The 20,247-nt window shown below is 43.6% G+C and overlaps 3 protein-coding genes across 3 annotated transcripts; all 3 read left to right on the top strand.

The window, feature by feature from the left end:
* Positions 1–228: 228 nt before the first annotated feature.
* Positions 229–1,552, top strand: LOC125556644 (uncharacterized). Its single transcript, XM_048719332.2, has one exon. The coding sequence runs from the start codon at positions 607–609 to the stop codon at positions 1,414–1,416; it is 810 nt and encodes a 269-aa protein (XP_048575289.1). The 5' UTR covers positions 229–606; the 3' UTR covers positions 1,417–1,552.
* A 4,191-nt stretch (positions 1,553–5,743) lies between these two features.
* Positions 5,744–6,833, top strand: LOC125556645 (putative glutathione S-transferase GSTU1). Its single transcript, XM_048719333.2, has 2 exons — positions 5,744–6,109; positions 6,181–6,833. The coding sequence occupies exons 1-2, from the start codon at positions 5,795–5,797 to the stop codon at positions 6,532–6,534; spliced, it is 669 nt and encodes a 222-aa protein (XP_048575290.2). The 5' UTR covers positions 5,744–5,794; the 3' UTR covers positions 6,535–6,833.
* Positions 6,834–15,144: 8,311 nt separating this feature from the next.
* Positions 15,145–20,188, top strand: DELTA-OAT (ornithine-delta-aminotransferase). Its single transcript, XM_048675730.2, has 10 exons — positions 15,145–15,587; positions 16,150–16,258; positions 16,395–16,625; positions 17,582–17,741; positions 17,840–17,895; positions 18,611–18,763; positions 18,945–19,042; positions 19,285–19,365; positions 19,475–19,708; positions 19,829–20,188. Exons 1-10 carry the CDS (start codon positions 15,445–15,447, stop codon positions 19,965–19,967), a joined length of 1,404 nt encoding a protein of 467 aa, XP_048531687.1. The 5' UTR covers positions 15,145–15,444; the 3' UTR covers positions 19,968–20,188.
* The last annotated feature ends 59 nt before the right edge of the window (positions 20,189–20,247 follow it).

Genomic DNA, 20,247 nt, shown 5'->3' on the forward strand with positions numbered 1-20,247 from the left:
CTCCAGTATCATCAAGGTGAAAAAGAACGTGCCAGGTGCTACCCTTGAGGCTTGAGCGCCGTCACCGTCAGTGTGTTCCGGTTGATTGAGCCGTACGTACGCCATCGGCGTACGTCGGTGGTCACCATTCAACGGTCGCGGTTGTTTCATATTCAGGGGCAAATACATCACGGACGTTTCCGTTTAATTTCTGATAGCTAGGCAGCGGGCTAGACGTCGCATGGGTGGTGGAGTTCAGCTCCCATGAAGGCGAAGCCCCACGCATGCGTCCATTGTAACGCACGCACCCAGAGCTCCATGCGCGGCTCTTTTTACCCCAGAAACCGCACGGGTTGCCAGCCCACCCTATGCCTTAGGGCAAAAGAACACCACGCCAGCTCGTCGGTGCAACGCCCTCTCCTGTAGCTGCCAGTACTCTCTAGAGCCGAGACAGATCAACCCACCACGCGACGGCCGAACACGATCGCGCTCTATAAAAGGGCAGGTGCATGCGCGACATGCTGTACAACCGGCAGGGTCACAAGCAGATAGCTTAAGGTCGGCTCAGGGTCAAATTCAGTAGCTGGCTACATATCTATTTACAAGTAGTTGTAGTTTGCCGGTGGCATGGCGAGCATGCGGCCGCCGCAGCCGCAGGCCATCGCCAAGGTCTCCATCTCGGCGCTGGTGATCTCCCTGCCCATCATCTACATGTCGCTGCTGCGCGTGCCGCCGTCCGCGCTCGCAAGGGATTCCACCTTCTGGTTCCTCATGTCCCACTCTATCATCGCCATCATCGCCGCCGACTCCGGCGTGCTCTTCTTCAGCCCCGCCTCCCACCACCAGTACGACCACGACCACGACAACCTCCCCGACGTCGTCGTTCGCTGTGATCAGCCGGTGGCGACCGTCCAAGGGGACTACTGTGACGCGACGTCGGTGCTGCTGATGGCACCCCACGAGCCAACGGCACCGGTCGATATATCCACTAGTGTCGTCGCAGGAGGCGGTGACCAGCCGTCATGGACTGGCACGGAGGAGGAGGGGCATGCGCTGGCTTTGACCAAAGGTGAAGGTGCCGCGAGCACGCCGAAAACTGACACGGACCATACGTCGGTTCTTGATAAGCGTGACGAAGAAGAAGAAGAAGCGCCCGAACCAGCTAGCACCAACAAGAGCGATGCAACGATGGCGGAAGGCGATCAGTGGGCAACACCACAAGCTCATATTACAGTAACACCTGATGATCAAGATGAGGACTCCGTCGAAAAGATGAAGCTCCGGTGCTCGGCTACAGAGGAGACCGACAAGGTGCCGCCATCAGAGGAGGAGCGCGAGTATTGGCAGCTGAGCGACGAGGAGCTCAACCGGAAGGTTGAGGAGTTCATCACGCGGTTCAACCGAGACATGCTCGAGCAGGAAGCAGCAGTCTGCTGATCGACTATACACTAGCGACTTGATTACCTACCTGTAGCCAGATATACTTAAGGAGTACTAGTAGTGTATCACTATCCATGTACGTATATATGATCGATGCTTTGTACAAATTTTATGGATATATATGGTATTCTTTATTTACCGGAAGACCGAAAGCGACACATGTACAAAGTTTTGCACTTTAGCTATACACATGTAAGCCTGAGATTCTTGCGTTTCTCTTTTGGACTGTTCTATGAGCTGGTTTGGGCATTTTTTTTTTACCACTTTAGCTATACATCAGGCGACTGAGTTTTTCATTTTAGGTCAGTCGAATTTGTTGCCATTGATTTAATGTGCTTTAGGATACGTGTGTAAGAAGTTTTCATGGATTTGACTGACGCTGTTGTTTATTCAGTCGATTTCCTGCCTTTTCTTGCTCGGTGCATGCTGCAGCCCGCATTCATGCATGTCTCCACTTCGTGACTGTTGCACCCACATGGGTGGATGAAATGCATGCCATTTTTTTGTGCGTGCATGCCTTTTTTGCTTGTTCTTGCTTCTGTTTTTCTTTTTTGCACGTGTTTGCTTTTGTGTGTGTGTGTGTGTGTGTGTTTTGTTGAGTTTTTTTTTCTTTATGTGTATTTTTGGATGTTGAGTGTGTGTAAATGTATGCATGCAAGTATTACATGTATACATTGTATTAGAGTATGGTACATATTATAAAAAGTGCAATTTTTGTACTAATTGTAAGGAAATTTTTGCTTTAAGTTTTATGTCACTTTATTTCTTATTTAAGGGTAATACCAATGACACTAATTCATTCATGCTTTAAAACTTATTTTTTATGTGAATTCTACTATTATATGTTTTTTCCTGCATATATATAAAACGTGCAATTTATGTGTAAATTGTGTGCAAATTTGAGCATGATTTATTTTTCATTCCTTTTCTTCTTAGAGGTTGATACCAATGTCTCTACTTCATTCTTTTTTAGAAAACGTTTTTTTGTGTGTTTTAAGTAAGTAGACATGCAAGTACTATACAACATGTGTGGAAATTATAGTAGAGTGTGAAATTGCAATATTATATGTTCTTTTTTTGTATATTACTAAAAGTGCAATTTCAGTGCAAACTTGTGTGCAATTTTTTTTCTTTTTTTTCTTAAAGGGGTTCGTTATTCCCTAGAAAACTTCATTGTTTTGATTGTGTTTTACTTTTTTTTTAATTTTATTTCTTCTTAAAGGGTTTCATTCTTCCATAGAAAACTTCATTATTTTGTTTTTTATTCCATTTTCTTTTTTTAAGTGCAATACCGATATCATTCCACTATTATATGTTCATTCTTGCATATTATAAAAAATGCAATTTATGTATAAACTGCGTGCAAATTTTGTTCTTTTTAATTTTCTTCTTCTTAAAAGGAAATACTAATGCCACTAATTCATTGTTTCTTAAACAACTTCTTTTTTTATTTTTCTGTGTGTAAGTATAAATGCAAGCACTATACAATATGTGTGTAAATTATCCTCTGCTCCTAAATATAAGTCTTCTTAGAGATTCCAATATGAAGTACATACAGATGTATATAGACATATTTTGGAGTGTAGATCCACTCATTTTGCTCCATATATACTCCATATTGAAATCTCTTAAAAGACTTATATTTAGGAACGGAGCGAGTGTTAGATTGTAAAAATTGCACTATTATATGTTTATTCTTTGTGTATTACCAAAAGTGTGATTCGAATATAATGTTGTGTGCAAGTTTTTTTCACTTTCTTTATTCTTAATGGACAATACCAGTGCTACTAATATATCATTGCTTAGAAAAATTCATTATATTTATTTTGTTAATTTTTATATCATATATAATTTCTGAAAACTTATAAAAACGTGTTGTGTGCACTTATGTGTAATGCATGTACTCATCTCTATCCAGCTGAAAAGTTCAAATGCTGGGTGAGAAATAGTTATTCTTCACCCCCCCCCCTCTATTTTACCATCAATGCCCCGTAATTTCACGTTCTGTAAGTTTTGTCTTATTTCCGACATAAAAAGAGACCATAAGAAAATATATAATCGTTGTAAAAAATATTTTACGTTATGTAAAATTACAAACGTAAAAACATAGTGTAAAATACACATAAACTGCAAATTTTCTTCTCTTATGATCTATATTTTTATTTTCTTATGCCAAATTTTACGTACTGAATCAATAGGAATGTAACTATTTGAATTGCAAACGTAATTTAATTATGAAATGATCGTAAAATTACCTCAATTGAAGAATAACTTATTCTGCACCCTGGATGATGAATAGTAACACTACTATTATATGACTATTGTTTGCATACTATAAAAGTGTGATTTTAGTGCAAAGTTGTGTGCAAGCTATTTAAACTTGTTTCATTATCTTTATTCTTAATTGGTAATACCAACGGAACTATTCATTGTTCCTTATACAACTTTATTGTTTTGATTTAGATCTAGCTATTGTTTCGTTTTCTTTCTTCTTTGAGTGTAGTACCAATGCCACTTATTCATTCCTTCTTAGGAAACTCTTTTTTGCGAAAACTCCACTACTATTATATATTTATTCCACATTTAAAAAAATTATGTATATGTTGTGAAATTTTTGTCATTGTTTGTTTTAAAAAATCATTTTCTTTTTGTCTTAAAGGGTAATTCAGTGCCACCAATTCATTCCTACTTAGAAAAGTTCATTAAATTTTGTTTTAGTTTTTATTTTATTTTCTTCTTAAAGGGTAATACCGATGCTACTAGTTCATTTTTTCCTATAAAACTTCGTTGTTTTCATTTTGTTTTAGTTATTATTTTATTTCTTCTTCTTTAAGAGTAATATCATTCGCACTAATTCTTTCCTTCTTGGGAAATTCTTTTTTGTGAAAATTCCACTATCGCATGCTTATTCTTGAGAATCACATTTATTGTGTATATTGTATGCAAATTTTGTTATTGTTTGGTTTGTTTATTTTATAATTTATTTATTTTAAAGGGTAATACCAATGTTACTAATTCATTGTTTCTTAGAAAACTTCATTATTTAATTTTTTTAGTTTTTATTTTATTTTCTTTCTTCTTAAAGGGTAATACCAATACCGCTCACTTGATCTTACCCCCTCACTGCATCCAGTCACCTATGATACAAGGATGACAAGGAGGGCACATTGGCTAGTTGCTCCCCATGATCTCCTTCTTGCGATGGCAACCATGTAGGAGGTGGTGCGGCAGCCACCCGATCTGCTTCGCACTGTAGCCACCTACAGTCAGAGGTGGAGTAGGCGTGTTGGCCGCCGCTCCATTGCTCCCCTTCACATAACGCGACAATTACTAGTCGGAGGAGGATGTCGCGCGTGATGGCAATCAATAGGAGTTCCGAAAAAACAATCAGACAAAAACAAGAAAACCCCCCAAAAAACCGACGCTTGTGCTATGCTCCATCTTAGCCACGCAGTCGCCCCTTTGTATTACATGGGTTATCCTTCACATTGAGTGGAGAATAGCATTTTCCACAATCAACGACATAGACACACTAGATTGTGGTGGGCTCTTTTGAGGGAAGGCTGTGGTAGGCTCTTTGCTAACTTGTTGCTTCAACCAAATGGACATTTGGCCCAACATGGTAAGGGTGGAGTTTTGGCACCTATGTTGAATGTTGAGATACCAGGTGGCAGGTCCGATTTTTTCGACAAAGGGTTGATTTTATTGACTCCAAATAAAGCATCAAGTGGATACAACACAATGACACACACCCTGCATATGCATAGTTAGGACGCACACAACCAACACAATCACATATGCATATTAAATAAACCTGCCGGTAAATAGCAAAGTTATAAAAGACCATAGTCATGCTTAAGCAAGGGCAAAAAACTTGGAAGCAATCAAAATACCTAAATTGATATATTGACCTCAAACCCTGATATACTGATATATGCAATCATACCTACATTGAGCTTACCTCCATCGGCTAGCTGGAGGGACAAGACCACAAAGAACATAGCTGGCTCCGAAGCATGACTTATAGTCTTATATACATGCAAATGACGCCATCCGGAGCGACACCGAGAAAGGTAAGCTCCGTCTGGCCCCATCTCTAAGAAATTATTAACGAACAAATTTCAACGACGTGAGCAAAGCCAGTCCTTCGATGAAACCGATCTGCACATACTCATGCTTATTCCTGCTTGCGCTAGGGACAAGAAAGCAACCAAAAACACCGAAAGCAGACGTTTCTCACGAGGTCGCAGCAAAGTGTGCCATGCATTCGGACCCTACATATACGCCCCCAGTCGACCGAGAAAATACCAACGCAAACACACGCCATAAGCCCATAACCTTAACCAGACCCTGATTAACTAGCTCATCAAAGGCAATGGCGACCGTGAAGCTTCTCAACTGCTTCGTGAGCCCGTTCGGGAACAGGGTGAAGATCGCGCTGGCGAAGAAGGGCGTGGAGTACGAGGAGACGGCCGAGAACATGGTCGCCAAGGGCCCGCTGCTGCTGTCGTCCAACCCCGTCCACGCCAAGGTCCCCGTCCTCCTCGTCGACGGCAAGGCCGTCTGCGAGTCCCTCGTCATCCTCGAGTTCATCGACGAGGCCTTCGCCGGCACCGGCGCGCAGCTCCTCCCCGCCGACGCCTACGCGCGCGCCAACGCCCGCTTCTGGGCCGCCTACGTGGACACCAAGGTAGAGTCTACATCCACTGATTCAGCTGCTTACGAAGCTGCTCGTAAGCCATAACTCGCGTGTGCGTGCAGATGCCGGAGTGCGCCGGGAAGATCTGGAAGGTGCCGAAGGGCGCGCCGGCGGTGGAGGAGGGGAAGAAGGAGATGGTGGGCGTGTTCAAGACCCTGGAGGGTGAGCTGGGCGAGAAGCCCTACTTCGGCGGCGACGCGCTCGGGTACGCGGACGTGGCGCTGGTGACCTTCGTCCCCTGGTTCCTGACGTACGAGCGGCTCGCCGGGTTCAGCATCGCGGAGGAGTGCCCGACGCTGACCGCCTGGGCGGCGCGGTGCGCCAAGGAGAACGAGTGCGTGGCCAAGTCGCTGCCGGACGCCGAGGCCGTGTTCCAGTTCGTGGGCGGCATGAGGAAGCACTTTGGCCTCGAGTAGCTTTGCTCGACCCGCCAGCTGCGTACGTCGGTATGATGCGTACAATAAGCTAGCCGGCTAGCCGGCCGGCAATGGGCAATCAGCACTTGCACGTCTGTGCAATCGTGCGTCTCCTTATCAGACTGCACTGTTGTTTCCTCCGTCTCACTCGTTTGTGCCTTTTATCTTTATTATTATTATTTGGGTACTGCTGGCTCCGTGCTTTGTGCTCGGCCGGCGATCGATTTCTAGTTTCTCACTTTCTCAGTAGCGTCGTTCATGGACCGAACCCCCTGTAATCTGTGTACCGGGTCAAGGAATAAAAACTGGCACGACACATGTCTGTTTTGTTCTGTTGCCATCCAATCGTTCCACTGTTCCAGCGTGTGTGCGTTTGTTTGCGGCGAAATCAATCAAGCTCCTTCCGAGGCTGCCGAAGAAATGCCATCAATCGGCGGACAGAGGATAAACTTGCTTGCATGCAAGAACTTTGTACCATTGCGTGAATTCTGAATTGCATTTCTTCTGCTATGGCTTTTGGCATCGTATTTTAAATAGTTGACAAGAGGGACAACGATTGAGGTACCTATATGCGGAGGTGTGTTTCCAGCAAATCTCACGGGATTCGGTCCGTGGTTGTCTTTGATGAATCTACTCGGATCTGATCTTCGTTCGTCTATATTCGTGTGTTTTTAGGTTGGATCTTTCTGATCTACGCTTTATATTTATCGGTGGTGGTTGCTGTTCTGGTGCGCTGGTCCTATGAGATCTTAGCATGATGACTTTCCGACTGTGTACTACAATAAGTTTTTTTGGCTCCAGCGAGGAAGGGATGATGATGGCGGCACGCCTTTGACTTGTAGTTGTCGGTAGGTGGTCTACGGATTTGGATGTAATTTTTATTACTTCTGATATTCGTTATACTGTCATGATTGATGATGAATAGATTGGAAGTTTTTTTTCTTCCAAAAAATGCATTAGTGTGTGTAGATGCGGGCCCGCGATGCGTAATGTGGCTCGTATCGGCCCAGAAAACGGTTTTACTAGCCGCAAGTTTTTCTTTTTGTGTAACGATGAAGAATCAACTTGTGAGACCTTCAGAACTTGCTTTGAGATTCGTTATAACTGTCCACGTATAGATTGACAAATAATTTTTGTTGTGCAATACAGAGAATGGAGATGAAATGCAACCGTTGCATGCCAGGTTTGTACCAGCTTTTAGAGAGAGAGAGAGAGAGAGAGAGAGGGGTCGAGTGGAGAAAAGACGGCCGCATGATTTCTCTCTTCCATAAAAAGGACTTCTATTTTATTTCATTGTGACATTGGGAATGGTTGGTAACTCTTGAACCAAATTTCTAGTGTTGAAACTTTTTATATGTTTGAATTCAGGGCGATCAAAACTTTAGAAGAAAGACCTATCTTGGATACATTTTGACTTGCTTGAATTTTACTGTTTCAACCATATTTCAATTTCAGTTTATTTCGCACTTCAAAATCCGTTCACAATTTTTTTAGTTACCCAGTTTCAAAAAACAGACTTCACTCATTTTCAAGCACTGATTTCAGCCTATTCATAAAATTAATTTCACTCATTTCAAAACAGATCTCACTCATTTTAAAACACTTGGTTCACTCATTTGAAAACTGATTTCACCCAATTTTAAAAATCCGTTCACTCAATTAAAAAATGATTTCACTCGTTAAAGAAACATATCTCACTCATTAAAAAAATGAATTTCACTAATTTCAAAAAGTATATTTCACTCATTTCAAAGAACTGATCTCACTCAATTCAAAAAGTAATTTTACTCAATTAAAAAAATAATGATTTCACTCATTTGAAAAACTAATTTCATTCAATTAAACAAACCACTCATTAGCAATACTATTTCATTTATTTTGAAACACTGATTTCACTCAATTCAAAACAAATGATTTCAGTGAATTAATCATAATAATAATTTCACTCATTTTGGAAAACAGATTCCACCCATTTCAAATAAAATAATTCGCTCATTATTATTTTTTGCTCATCTCGAAAAACTAATTTCTCATCTTAAAAAACATATTTCACTCATTGGTCTTGTTCTAAGCAGTTTCACACACTGAGATAGATTGAGTGAAATAAATGGATCGAAACTTTGAAATTTAAACGTGCTTGAAATGTATCCAACGTGGAATAAAAGTATTGTTATAAAGGTCTTGGTGCCAGGATTTCAAATATATGATAGGTTTCGAAAATAAAATTATGGTTTAAAATATATGGATGATTTAAATTAACAAATGTGGAATAAAGGATGATATTGTTGGGTGAGATGATGGGGGACCTACACTGATTTGACATAATCATTCGCAATGGATCGAGATACATGCATATAAATTTGGATGTATTGGAGTGCACAGATCTCAACAAATGTGTGTGGTGGATTTTTCACCGTTGCATATCAGCACCGCTAGAACCCCCTTACCGTGTCAGCTCATTGCTCGCAATCAATTGCATGATTTAACTTGTTGGCTACGGTGTCCGTTCCTGGTCACTAGAACAAGTTCTTTTCATCTTTTGTTTTGAGTTGATTAATGATTTCACAAAACTATTATCGCTTAGCTTTCGATTTTTGGAAACATATTGGCAGATTTTTTAGATGTTTCAAACAAGTGATTTTACATGTTTATCCTTCCCGTCTTTCCCCCCATAGAGGAGTTTGACCCTTCAACTTTTGCATTCATCCTTTGTACTTCTTCTTGCAATTGGAGAGGCAAAATTGTAACTTCGAAAACTTGCTTAATTTAAATTCCTGCTTTGGGTAGAGTTTCCAGCCCTACTAAAACTAACAGAGTCATCCCAACTCTTAGATCAAAGAAAGTAACGGGGTAGAAAACTAAGTGGAAAACATTGTGAAGAGTGGACTAGATTATCCCTTTCTATGATAGGTCAAAAATATCCATTTCTTTGTAGAATGGTAGCTACATTGAGAAATATGGTGCATGCCACACACTCACTGGTCTGAGACTGTTGATGGATAGCCTCATTGCCGCTTGGACCAGGGCCAAAAACATTCGGAACCAAGACAAGCTATGGGTGGATTGTTAGGAGGGTGGTTGTACCTCCAGCCCACCAAGTTTGGCACATGCATGTCTCATAAAGGCAGAATAGCCTTTCAATAGACGATGTTCCCGTCGATAGCTAGACGCATGTGATGACTTTGTCAAACTCAAGATCTGATGACTCGGTCTATCAAAGGTGTTCATAGGGGGTAGGGTGTGTGTGTTGTGCATTCATAGGGGTGAGTGCATCTGTGCGTGTGCGTCTACGTGAATATGAGCATATGTGTTTGTACTATTTTTTTGAAAGAACTTTCGGAACCACTCACAACTGCATCCATCAAGACTCACATGGCGTGGTCGAGAGAACGGTGTCACATTACGATTACCACAAAACCATTACAAGTTGCGTGCCTAGGATTGGGCTACGCTCTAGACCAACATTAGTGCTACAGTGGTAAACACAGTCTTCTCTGATGAACAATGATGAATAATGCTAGCATCAGTGAAGGAGTGAGCCATCAAGGGCATTTTTGGTTGACTACATAACACCTAGCCAGGTTGTGGGAGAGCAAATTTGTCTCATTTGGATACTTGCACGGTCGGCTGGGCCTGCATTGCACGTTTTGAAGGCAACACATAGCCTGGCCCTAGAGGAATGACCAAACTGACTGTTTCCAACAAGCCATGACCGAGCGAGCGCAAGGAGAGCACGTAGTTGCACCTGCGGGGAGGAGCAGGAGACATCGCGTTGTTTCCTGAAGGTGCGCCGCAAATCCTTTCACCCCTTTCTCACTATTACTCTCTTCCACCGGCAATGCGACGAGGATCAGCAGAGCAAAGATCTGGATGGAGAACATCAACGACGGGAAATATAGACTTCAATTGAGGGTTTGATAGGTTTTTTGGGTGTCCAATTAGGATTCAATTTAGGGTTCTATTTAGTGTTAGATTTTGGGGAAGATCCGTTTCATTTGGGGTAGAGGGAGATCCGTGGGATTTTTGTGTACATAAAATTGATTTGGTGGTATATCGGTATGATTTGTGGGTAGATTAGTATGGCTTAGGGTAGATCAGTGTATTTTGGTGATAAATTAGTGTGATCTTCATTGTTGTGCAATCCATGTATTTAGGTGATCGTTGGTACAAGGGTTGATCTTATACATTGTAGTTCTAATCCTTCTACCATCTCCCCCTTCTACATGACATCATGAAGTGAAGATCGTCACCATTATAGTTCGAGTCCAGGTGTAATATGCTTATGTTCTTCATTGGAGTGTTCTCAGAAAGTTAGTCCTCGACAATGCTGCTGAAAGAAGCTGCTCCAAGGGCAAGGAGGTAGCAGAAGGCAGCGCCTCCAAGAGGGGTTGGGGGACGACGACGTCCAACCCACTACCGTAAGGTGCTCTCAGCACATGGGGTGGATTTACTTTCCATCCCTAATGCCTTTCCTGAGCACCCCGGCCCCTCCCACGGGAGACCGCTCTTTAGATGAACACCGCATGCAACTCGAAGGTCAGGCTCCGAAATGTTAACGTGAGGATTGTCATGGATCAAAGGTGGCCATTGCTCACCACATGCAGATTGGCTACTTTGTCACATTCAATTGTTCCTATGCAGATGTGGTGATCAAGTGCGGCCAACATGACCCAACTCTTTCCATGGTCGAGGAGTGAGGGATTTGTAGTCGATCTTCGTTAGTGTGTGGGTTTTGAACTTTGTAATCGGTATTGCTTAATGTGTACGGCCGTCTAAGACACCATTATGCCTATGCTACTTCGGTAAGTAGTATGAATGTGATTTAGTTTTGTTGCCTATGCCCATGCATATGACTATGTGTCAGGTGACCTCACTATTCGAAAAGGCAGTTACAACACCACATGTCTTGCACGTAATCAAGCAGCAACCCCGTCACATCCAAAGAGCACACTCACAACCATTCGGAGGCTTTGTGGGCTATTAAAAGAAGTGTAGAACATGATGTGAAGGTTGTATTAGCTTGACGAGACTCTATCGGGCCACAAATACAATGATGCCAAAATCGATGTGAGAAACCAACCACATCCACAAAGACTTTCATTGTGTGGTGAACTGGCGGCTGGCTATGCCCCTACTCATGACCAGTGGCAAGACCGGGGGACAGCAGGGGCCTGACCCCCTCTAAGATTAGGAATTTAGTGCTAATTTACCATGAACAGTGGCAGCATTAGTAATTACTTGTTGCTAAAAATCTGTTTTGCAGTACTTTGGCCTTCCCCAACCTATTTGAGCAGCACTTGGACCGCTATACATATTTGAGAGAAGTGCATATTTCAACCCCGAACTCTTACCCTACTCTAATTTACAACCCCGAACTTCAATACCGTCTAAATTACAACCCCCAAGTCTCAAAACCGGTCAGGATTCAACCCTCCCCTCCCTGTTGACCGGTTTTGACCTGGGGTGACCAGTTTTGACTAGTCAACGGGTCCAATCAGCATGCCACATTAGATTTTTTTTCAAAATTTCAAGAAAAAGTAAATAAAAATCTGTAAGATCAGGAGAAAATATTTAAAAATCAAAATTCTGAAAAAATTGTTTGCGAAAAAAGCTAGGGAAAATAAAAAAAATATTTTTTTATTTTTTCTGGAAATAATTTTTTCGGGAATTTGAGTTTTTGGGTCTTTCCTGGAAATTCATTTTTTTATTTTCCCTGTTTTTCGGAAATTTGATTTCTTATTTCTTTTCCTGGATTTTCTTCGATTTTACAGATTTTTTTCCTTGGAAATTTTGCATTTTTTGCTGACGTGGCATGCTGACTGGACCTGTTGACTAGTCAAAACTGGTCAACCAGGTCAAAACCGGTCAACAGAGAGGGGAGGGTTGAATCCTAGCTGGTTTTGAGAGTTGGGGGTTGTAATTTAGACGGTATTGGAGTTCGGGGTTGTAAATTAGACTAAGGCAAAAGTTTAGGATTGAAATATGGGAAACAATTAGTTTCACCCGGCTGATTTTTAGCGCGCGTCCGCCGCCCGTTGTGCCGTTGGATCCCTGATCCGTTTTCTCCCGCGATACATAGTCTCCACGTCCATCCCTTGCACGTGCATGGTCCTCGTGGGATATTAGTTGATGCTTATCCATATGTGTTTGATTTTTACTGCCGCACACACTATTTCGTGCACTGCTGCCATGTACGGCACACCATAGCTGCTTTTTTCAACGGCGTATCCTGTGTGTCTTTACAGATGTGGCTTCAGCAAAATCGATAGGTTAGTGTTGCAACGTGCTTCTGTAGTTCAGTTTTTTTAGGAAAACGCTTGGCTTCTACTGGCGGATCGCACGCGAGCATTCGCCGACTCGTCCATACGACACGTGTCCCAAGGGAGCGGTCTTGTTTCTTTCTTTCGGTCAATGTGGCCATTGCTGGCTGCTCGCTGCTCAATGTCCACTACGATGAGTTTCCGCAACAAGGTCTCTGTTGCAGTAAAAACTGCACTGCAACAAGACTTCTGTTTCAGAAAAATTAAATTCAAAGCGAGACTTTTGTTGCAAAAAAATTAAATTGCAACAAGACCTTTGTTGCAAAAATAATGAAACAAGACCTCTGTTGCACAAAAACTAAATTGCAACAAGACCTCTGTTGCAAAAAAGAAATCTTGCAAAAAAATTTGCAACATGAATCGTGTTGCAGAAATTTCCCGCAACATGACCTATGTTACAATGATAAAAGGGTGACGCTCAGTCGCTCAATTCATCGGATCCATTGCAATTTCTTTTTTGAAACAAGGCCTCTGTTACCGGAACAACTGTAACAAAGCTTATATTGCAAAAAAATTATTTTGCAACGGTCTCTGTTGCAAAAAAAATGCAACTTGACCTATGTTGCAAAAAATTCTGTAATATGACCCGTGTTGTAGAAATTTTCTACAACATGACCTGTATTGCAATAATAGAGGATGACGGATCCTACGGCTCGCAAGGCACCAGTGATTAGAAAGGGCAAATAGTTGTTGGCTCCACGGCGAATTTGAGGATTTGTCCCGCCTTTGCTTACACTTCTAGGATTTGCCCTTGTTTACATTAGTATTGATCTTTTGCCACACCTTTGACAGAAACTTGATGATTTGCCCTTGGCAAGATGGGCCCACTGTAAAATGTCCAAACTGCCCCTGTCCTGCTCAGTCCACCCCAACCGAGCGCATCTCTGAGCGGGAAGACCTGACGCGGAGATGGAACTCCCGCCGCCGCTGTTGCTCCGGCGGAGCTGGCCGTGGCTCTGCCCCCGCCGGCCTTGTTGCTCATCTGGTGCAGAAAATCTGGGCCTCTCCAAGCACGACGCTCGAGGCGGGTGCGAATAAGGCGACGGCGAGGTAGCACGCGGTGGCCGGGCTCGACCTACAGCCACCGGTCTGCTGATGGAGCACCTGCTTGGGGAGAGGAGCAAAAGCCAGACGGACGGAGACGCCTTGAGGCGGAAGGCCAGCGGATGTGTGCCTGGGCGTGCTTGTGTGCGTGAGTGCTCTGTGTGTGTTGTGTTTGTGTGCGTGCGTGCGTGCTCTAGCAGCTGGGCGTGAGTGCGTGTTTTGTGCTTGTGTTGTGTGCGTGCTCGCGCTCTAGCACCTGGGCGCCCGGCTGTTGCTGCTGCTACTGCTGCATGCACAGAGTCGGAGAAGGACGCCGCTCCCCTCGCCGAGCTCGCCATGGACAGCCACCACCGTCCCCGGGCATGGAGCCATGGACCTTTCGTGGGGAGCTCACAAGAGATGCTCGGGGAGGCCGGCGTGGCCGCGGAAGTCACGCGCCCATGGAGATGCACACACGTCTGTTGGCGATCGTGGCGGACAGCACGGTCCGCGCCGTCATGGTCTCATGGGTAACTGGTTCAGGAAGTGCAGCTCCTTCCTCCGAGAGCTCGCGCACGTGTTGTTGTAGAGGAGGGAGGAGGACGTGGGGAGAGGAGGAGCAGCATCTGCTCGTAGACTGCACTGTAGCATGTGGGGAGGAGCAGCAGTGGGTTGCCATCGGAGTGTGGGAAGAGGAGGAGGAGCAGCACAGCACGGCAGCAAGTGGGCTGCGGGACGAACACATAAGAAAGAAGGGCATTTGGGTCATCCAATTTGTAGTGTAATCTCAAACGGGATAGAAAGGGCAAATCATCAAAGTTTTAGCAAATGTGTTGCAAATAATCAATTACAAGGAAAAGGAGGGCAAATCCTAGAAGTGCAAGCAAAGGAGGGGCAAATCCTCAAATTCCCCTGGCTCCACCCACGTGGTGAAAGAAACTGCCCATCAATTTTAGACGTGCGATGCGGCTAATCAACGGCAGTCGAACCGGCTGATCCATGCGGGAAATCAGCCGGCTGACGCCTAGCGCAGCCCTTGAAATATGCACTTTTCTCTACATATTTTCTGGCTTCACCACTGCTCATGACATGTCACGTGTCAAACCGAAAGAGAAGGAGTGAAGCCCGCCCGACTCCCTGTTGCGGTCGGGCAGGTGGAGTGGAGACTACTGGCTAGCCGCGGGTCGAGCCCGAGCCATCGCGACGCGCGCACGCCACTCCACTTCTCTCTTTTTCACTCTGCCCTTGTTCCGTAACCAAAACGGCAGTCGACGGCGGACGGATAACTCCGTCGACTCCGCCCCCATCCCGCCCCCATCCAGAGACGCCGTGAGAAACTTTGGTTCCGCATCCCAACGCAGGAAGCAACCGCGGCCAAACTCGCGCCGGACGGACGGTGGCGTGTCCTCCACTTCCGGCACTACCACCACGCAACAAGAAGCGGAGGAAGCCTGCTGGACCGGGGCCCCGCACTGGCACGACTCGTATTCGTACGACGACGCATCCACCACACTCCACGCCCTAGAAGCGAGTGAAACGCGCGCGCGCCGGGAGGGAGAGGGCGGAGATGGCGGCGGCGGCGATGGCGCGGCGGGGTGCGGCGCGGGCGCTGGCGATCGCGCGCCGGGGGATGTGCTCCACCTCGGCGCCCGCGGCGGCGCTGTCGTCGGAGGAGCTCATACGGATGGAGCGGGACTGCAGCGCGCACAAGTACGGTGACTGCTTGCTCTCCCCCCTCCTCGCACGCCTTCTGCTTGCGTAAATGTCTCAGCGGCAAAAACTCTGCCAATCATTTCTCCGATCGCGCGAGTAGCGGGCTTTCGCGCTCTGTGTTCGGGTTCGTGTGAGTTGGGGCTGTCTTCGGTTAGCCCCTTTCATATTCTTCTTCGGCACTTCATCTTCAGATAGTGGCGCGGTTCCGCAATGGAGTAATCGATCACCAAATTAGGCTCGCACAAACATTTTTCAGCAGAATCTCACATGTCAATTTTGGGATGTTTGTTTATGACTAGTACCTACTGTATACACAGACTGCAGTTTCTGTATATCATAGTAGTGACAGTGACTCAACAGCGTCGCTTTTGTTTCGAACTAGTCTAAATTCGCACTTGCTTTGATACCTCGGATCGATTGCTACTGCATTTGATTGAGATTCCGACCCAAAATCATGGTGTGTATTTATCTGCAAAGTCACGCTTTCTGTTTTGATGATGCGATGATCCAAATTTCTAGTCTGAAATTCTTGCTGAGCTCAGCATTTCACTGCGTGCAGCTACCATCCGATTCCCATGGTGTTTTCCAAAGGGGAAGGTTCGCATATATTGGACCCTGAAGGCAACAAATATATTGATTTTCTCTCTGCTTATTCTGCAGTCAATCAGGTTATTTTCTCTGCAATTACACATTTTATCCAAGTGCTATTTGACCCTCACAGATCGGAATTGGTTGGTGTACATTCTTCGAGACAACTTATCTATGCTCATAATTCATGATCTTGGTTTGTCAATTCTCTTGTAGGGCCATTGCCATCCAAAAGTCCTAAGAGCTTTGATAGAACAAGCAGAAAGGCTTACACTTAGTTCCAGAGCTTTCTACAATGACAAGTTCCCAGTCTTTGCGGAGTATTTGACGAGCATGTTTGGGTATGATATGATGTTGCCAATGAACACTGGAGCCGAAGGAGTGGAAACGGCTATTAAATTGGCAAGAAAATGGGGTTATGAAAAGAAGAATATACCAAAGAACGAGGTATAACTTCACGATATGGTACATGTGTAATCCTATTAGGGTTTTTCCAGTATTGGTATGTGCTGGTGCTTCAATGGATTTCTGACCTGCTAACAGGCTTAGGTTTCAATTCAGCTCTGACTTGCATCTGTCTAGCATATTATGTTCTCTGGATGGCCTGTTAACTGTTAAGGCTTCTTCGCAAATAAAAAAAAATTACTTATGGTTCTGTTTGACACTGTCGCAGATGATGATATTTGGCTAGTTCTTTTTCTAATTAAGCAAGGAAATATATTATAAAATATTTGTTTGATGACATATGAGAAGAAATGTGAGAGGAAAGCATCGCATAACAGAGCCTATCCAACTTTAATACTACCATTTACCATAGAGTAAATGTGTCAAAGTTCCTTTCGCATAACAGAGCCTATCCAACTTTAATACTATCATTTACCATAGAGTAAATGTGTCAAAAGTTCCTTTCTCACAACATCTTCAAAATAAGCGCATCATAGCCCCCAACTTAAGCTAGGGTTGGCCATGATCCCTTCAAAACGTGCGCAGCTCTGTACATATTGGTTTTCACCTCTTCCTTCTATATGAAAAGGCAGTGCTCCTGCCGGTTTCTCAAAAAAAAAAAAAACTTAAGCCTACATTTGGTGATCGGAGATATGCCCGTGCTTTAGTATTGTGTTGCTCCCAGATATATGCTCTTGCTTATTTTATCTGGATATCCTGAAAACACATAAAGATATCATATCATTGTATTAAATAAATGAAAAACTCAATGACAGGCGCAAAAAAGCTGTTGAAGCAGTGTCTGTTTTCCTACTTGTTCTTATTACTGTTTGATCGCTCTGTGATACAACTAAATGAAGATTATCATATTTTATGTCTTGGCAAATGCAGTGGTTAATACCTTGAGAAGCTGGAAGCACATTAATACCTACTTTTGTCAAATGTTTGGAGTTTTGCAGGCTTTGATTGTCTCTTGCTGTGGATGTTTCCATGGTCGGACGTTGGGGGTCATTTCTATGAGCTGTGACAATGATGCAACTCGTGGTTTTGGTCCTTTGGTTCCTGGTCATCTTAAAGTTGATTTTGGAGACATTGATGGGTTGGAGAAAATCTTTAAAGGTATCCAATCCATTGAGCTCTGTCAAAATGTCAAGTGCCAACCATATGCTACTGTTATTAGTGTGTAGAAGCATGCTGACAAATACTATTTGGTTCAGAGCATGGGGATCGTATATGCGGTTTTTTGTTTGAACCAATCCAAGGAGAAGCTGGGGTATGAATCTTTAAGTTACTGGCCTTTTCTTGAATTTCTTGATATCCTCTCTTGCTAGTTATTTCCTATATAGTTAGAAACTAATTGTCCCCTAGTTGATGTTGCATAGTGGTACTGTGTTCATATCGAACTCAGTTTGAGAATTTGATTGACTGGAAGAGCTTGTTAGCTCTGCATGGTATGCACTTTCTGGGCACATCTAAGAGTATCGTATATGCTTGAGCACATTTTCCAGCTTAAATGTCAAGATACACTAGATGTGGTAGCAATAATGATCAACAGTAGAATAATAATCCTGCAAAATGGAAAATAAAGAAGAAGAAAGTACTTTATGATATGGATAGACATATGAATTTAGGGGAACCCTTTGATTGCACACTGTCCTGGTTTATAAATTGCAAGTTATTAGATCCAAGCACTGCAGTTTAATCACCGTGCCATATCTCTCTGACATGATAGGAAAACACGTATATCTGGATATTTTAAATCATCTGCCAGTATTCAGATAACTTGAGTAGTTGATTTACGGAACAAAAAATAGACAGTGAGTAATTAGTTCCTTTGCTGACCAAAGTGCTAAAAAGACAGGGCTAGTTTTTCTATAGGTGACATTTTTGGTGCCTCTATCCAGGTTTCTGTTATATCATGATTGTTTGATGTCCTGATGCTACCATTTTTCCGAATATATCCTTTATTCTGTTGCAAATTTGTGTAGGTAATAATCCCACCAGATGGTTATTTGAAAGCTGTCAGAGATTTGTGCTCTAGGCACAACATTCTGATGATTGATGATGAGATCCAAACAGGCATAGCTCGAACTGGCAAAATGTTGGCATGCGATTGGGAAGGTGTACGACCTGATATGGTGGTAAGTGTCTTCGCTGATACTCTCTACTTATCTGCTCCGCTTGCTTCGCAAATACCTGGTGTTGAGGTGACTCTATTTATCTCCTCTTCTACTACACAAGTACCTGGTGGGTGAGGTTTTCATTTTGCTCTAGGATAGCAACTACAATTCTGAGTTTTGACAATGCATCTCAACTCTCCAGATTCTAGGCAAGGCACTTGGTGCTGGAGTAGTTCCGGTCAGTGCAGTTCTCGCGGATAAGGATATCATGCTGTGTATCAAGCCAGGAGAACATGGAAGGTGTGAACTACTGTTAATTTTGTTTGTTTTAGTTCATTCCAAAGCAAAGTTGAATGTAAGCTGATTCAGTTTTGTCTTTAGTGAGCACAAATCTCGACATGCCGTCGTCTAGTTTTGACCATCACACTAGGAAATTACACTCTAGATTCAGCTGTATGATCTCTTTGTTATTTTCAGTGTTCTTTTTGTGTATGTCTTGTTCCTGAAATTACCCTTATACAGTTACACTTGATCATTTGCAGTACCTTTGGTGGAAACCCGTTGGCAAGTGCTGTGGCAATCGCATCTCTGAAAGTGGTCAAGGATGAAGGTCTTGTTGAAAGGTACATTATTTTTTACAAGAAACTCCAGTAACTGTCTAAATTATATTTTTACAAGAAACTCCAGTAACTGTATTATCCTTTCTTGTTCTGATCATTTGCTTAATTGCAGAGCCGCGGAGTTAGGTCAGGAGTTCAGAGACCAGTTACGAAAGGTTCAACAAAAATTTCCTGATATTATTAGGGAAATACGTGGGAGAGGTTTGCTTAATGCAGTAGACCTAAGCAGCAAAGCTCTATACCCTGCTTCTGCATATGATATTTGCATCAAGCTAAAGGAGAGGGGCATTCTTGCAAAGCCCACGCATGACACCATAATCCGATTAGCCCCTCCCATTTCAATCAGGTACGACCCATGTGCCCATGTGTTATCATGCTTCGTTCCTCTGTTATTCAGAAGTCTGCATTTACTGACGCCGTATTATGTGATCATGTTCGCTTGCTAATACCCAAAACCTGGTTCCAGTCCCGAGGAGCTCGCAGAAGCATCAAAGGCACTCAGCGATGTGCTTGAACATGACTTGCCGCAGTTGCAGAAGCAGATCAAGAAGCCAGAATCGGAGGCGAAAACACCTGTCTGCGATAGGTGCGGTCGGGATTTATAAGGGCAGCCGTTCATCCGAGCAGAGACAAGGTACCAGCAATTTCAGAGACACTGTAACAACCCGGAATAACAGAACATTGATTTCTCACTGTGGTATACCGCACCATGTCGGCACTCTCTGCTCAGAAAATGTGCCATTGCTACATTGATTGTAAATAAATGGAATTTGTCTGTCGACCCATCTGCCCATTCTCGTTATTTCTAGTGATATTGCTTCTCTTACCCCACGCTCACCAGACACCAGCGAGGCGGTGTTCTGTTTTTTTTTTTTGACGTGATCT

This window comes from Triticum urartu, chromosome 5A (genome assembly GCF_056163025.1).
Source record: "Triticum urartu cultivar PI428250 chromosome 5A, HENAU_Tu73, whole genome shotgun sequence".
Lineage (NCBI taxonomy): Eukaryota > Viridiplantae > Streptophyta > Magnoliopsida > Poales > Poaceae > Triticum > Triticum urartu.

Excerpts from the sequence above, each read along its gene's own strand:
- LOC125556645 (XM_048719333.2), top strand. The coding sequence starts at position 5,795 with ATGGCGACCGTGAAGCTTCTCAACTGCTTCGTGAGCCCGTTCGGGAAC. Across the intron at positions 6,110-6,180 it reads CCGCCTACGTGGACACCAAG|ATGCCGGAGTGCGCCGGGAA; the intron begins GTAGAGTCTACA and ends GTGTGCGTGCAG.
- LOC125556644 (XM_048719332.2), top strand. The coding sequence starts at position 607 with ATGGCGAGCATGCGGCCGCCGCAGCCGCAGGCCATCGCCAAGGTCTCC.
- DELTA-OAT (XM_048675730.2), top strand. The coding sequence starts at position 15,445 with ATGGCGGCGGCGGCGATGGCGCGGCGGGGTGCGGCGCGGGCGCTGGCG. Across the intron at positions 16,626-17,581 it reads AGAATATACCAAAGAACGAG|GCTTTGATTGTCTCTTGCTG; the intron begins GTATAACTTCAC and ends GGAGTTTTGCAG. Across the intron at positions 18,764-18,944 it reads GTGTACGACCTGATATGGTG|ATTCTAGGCAAGGCACTTGG; the intron begins GTAAGTGTCTTC and ends TCAACTCTCCAG.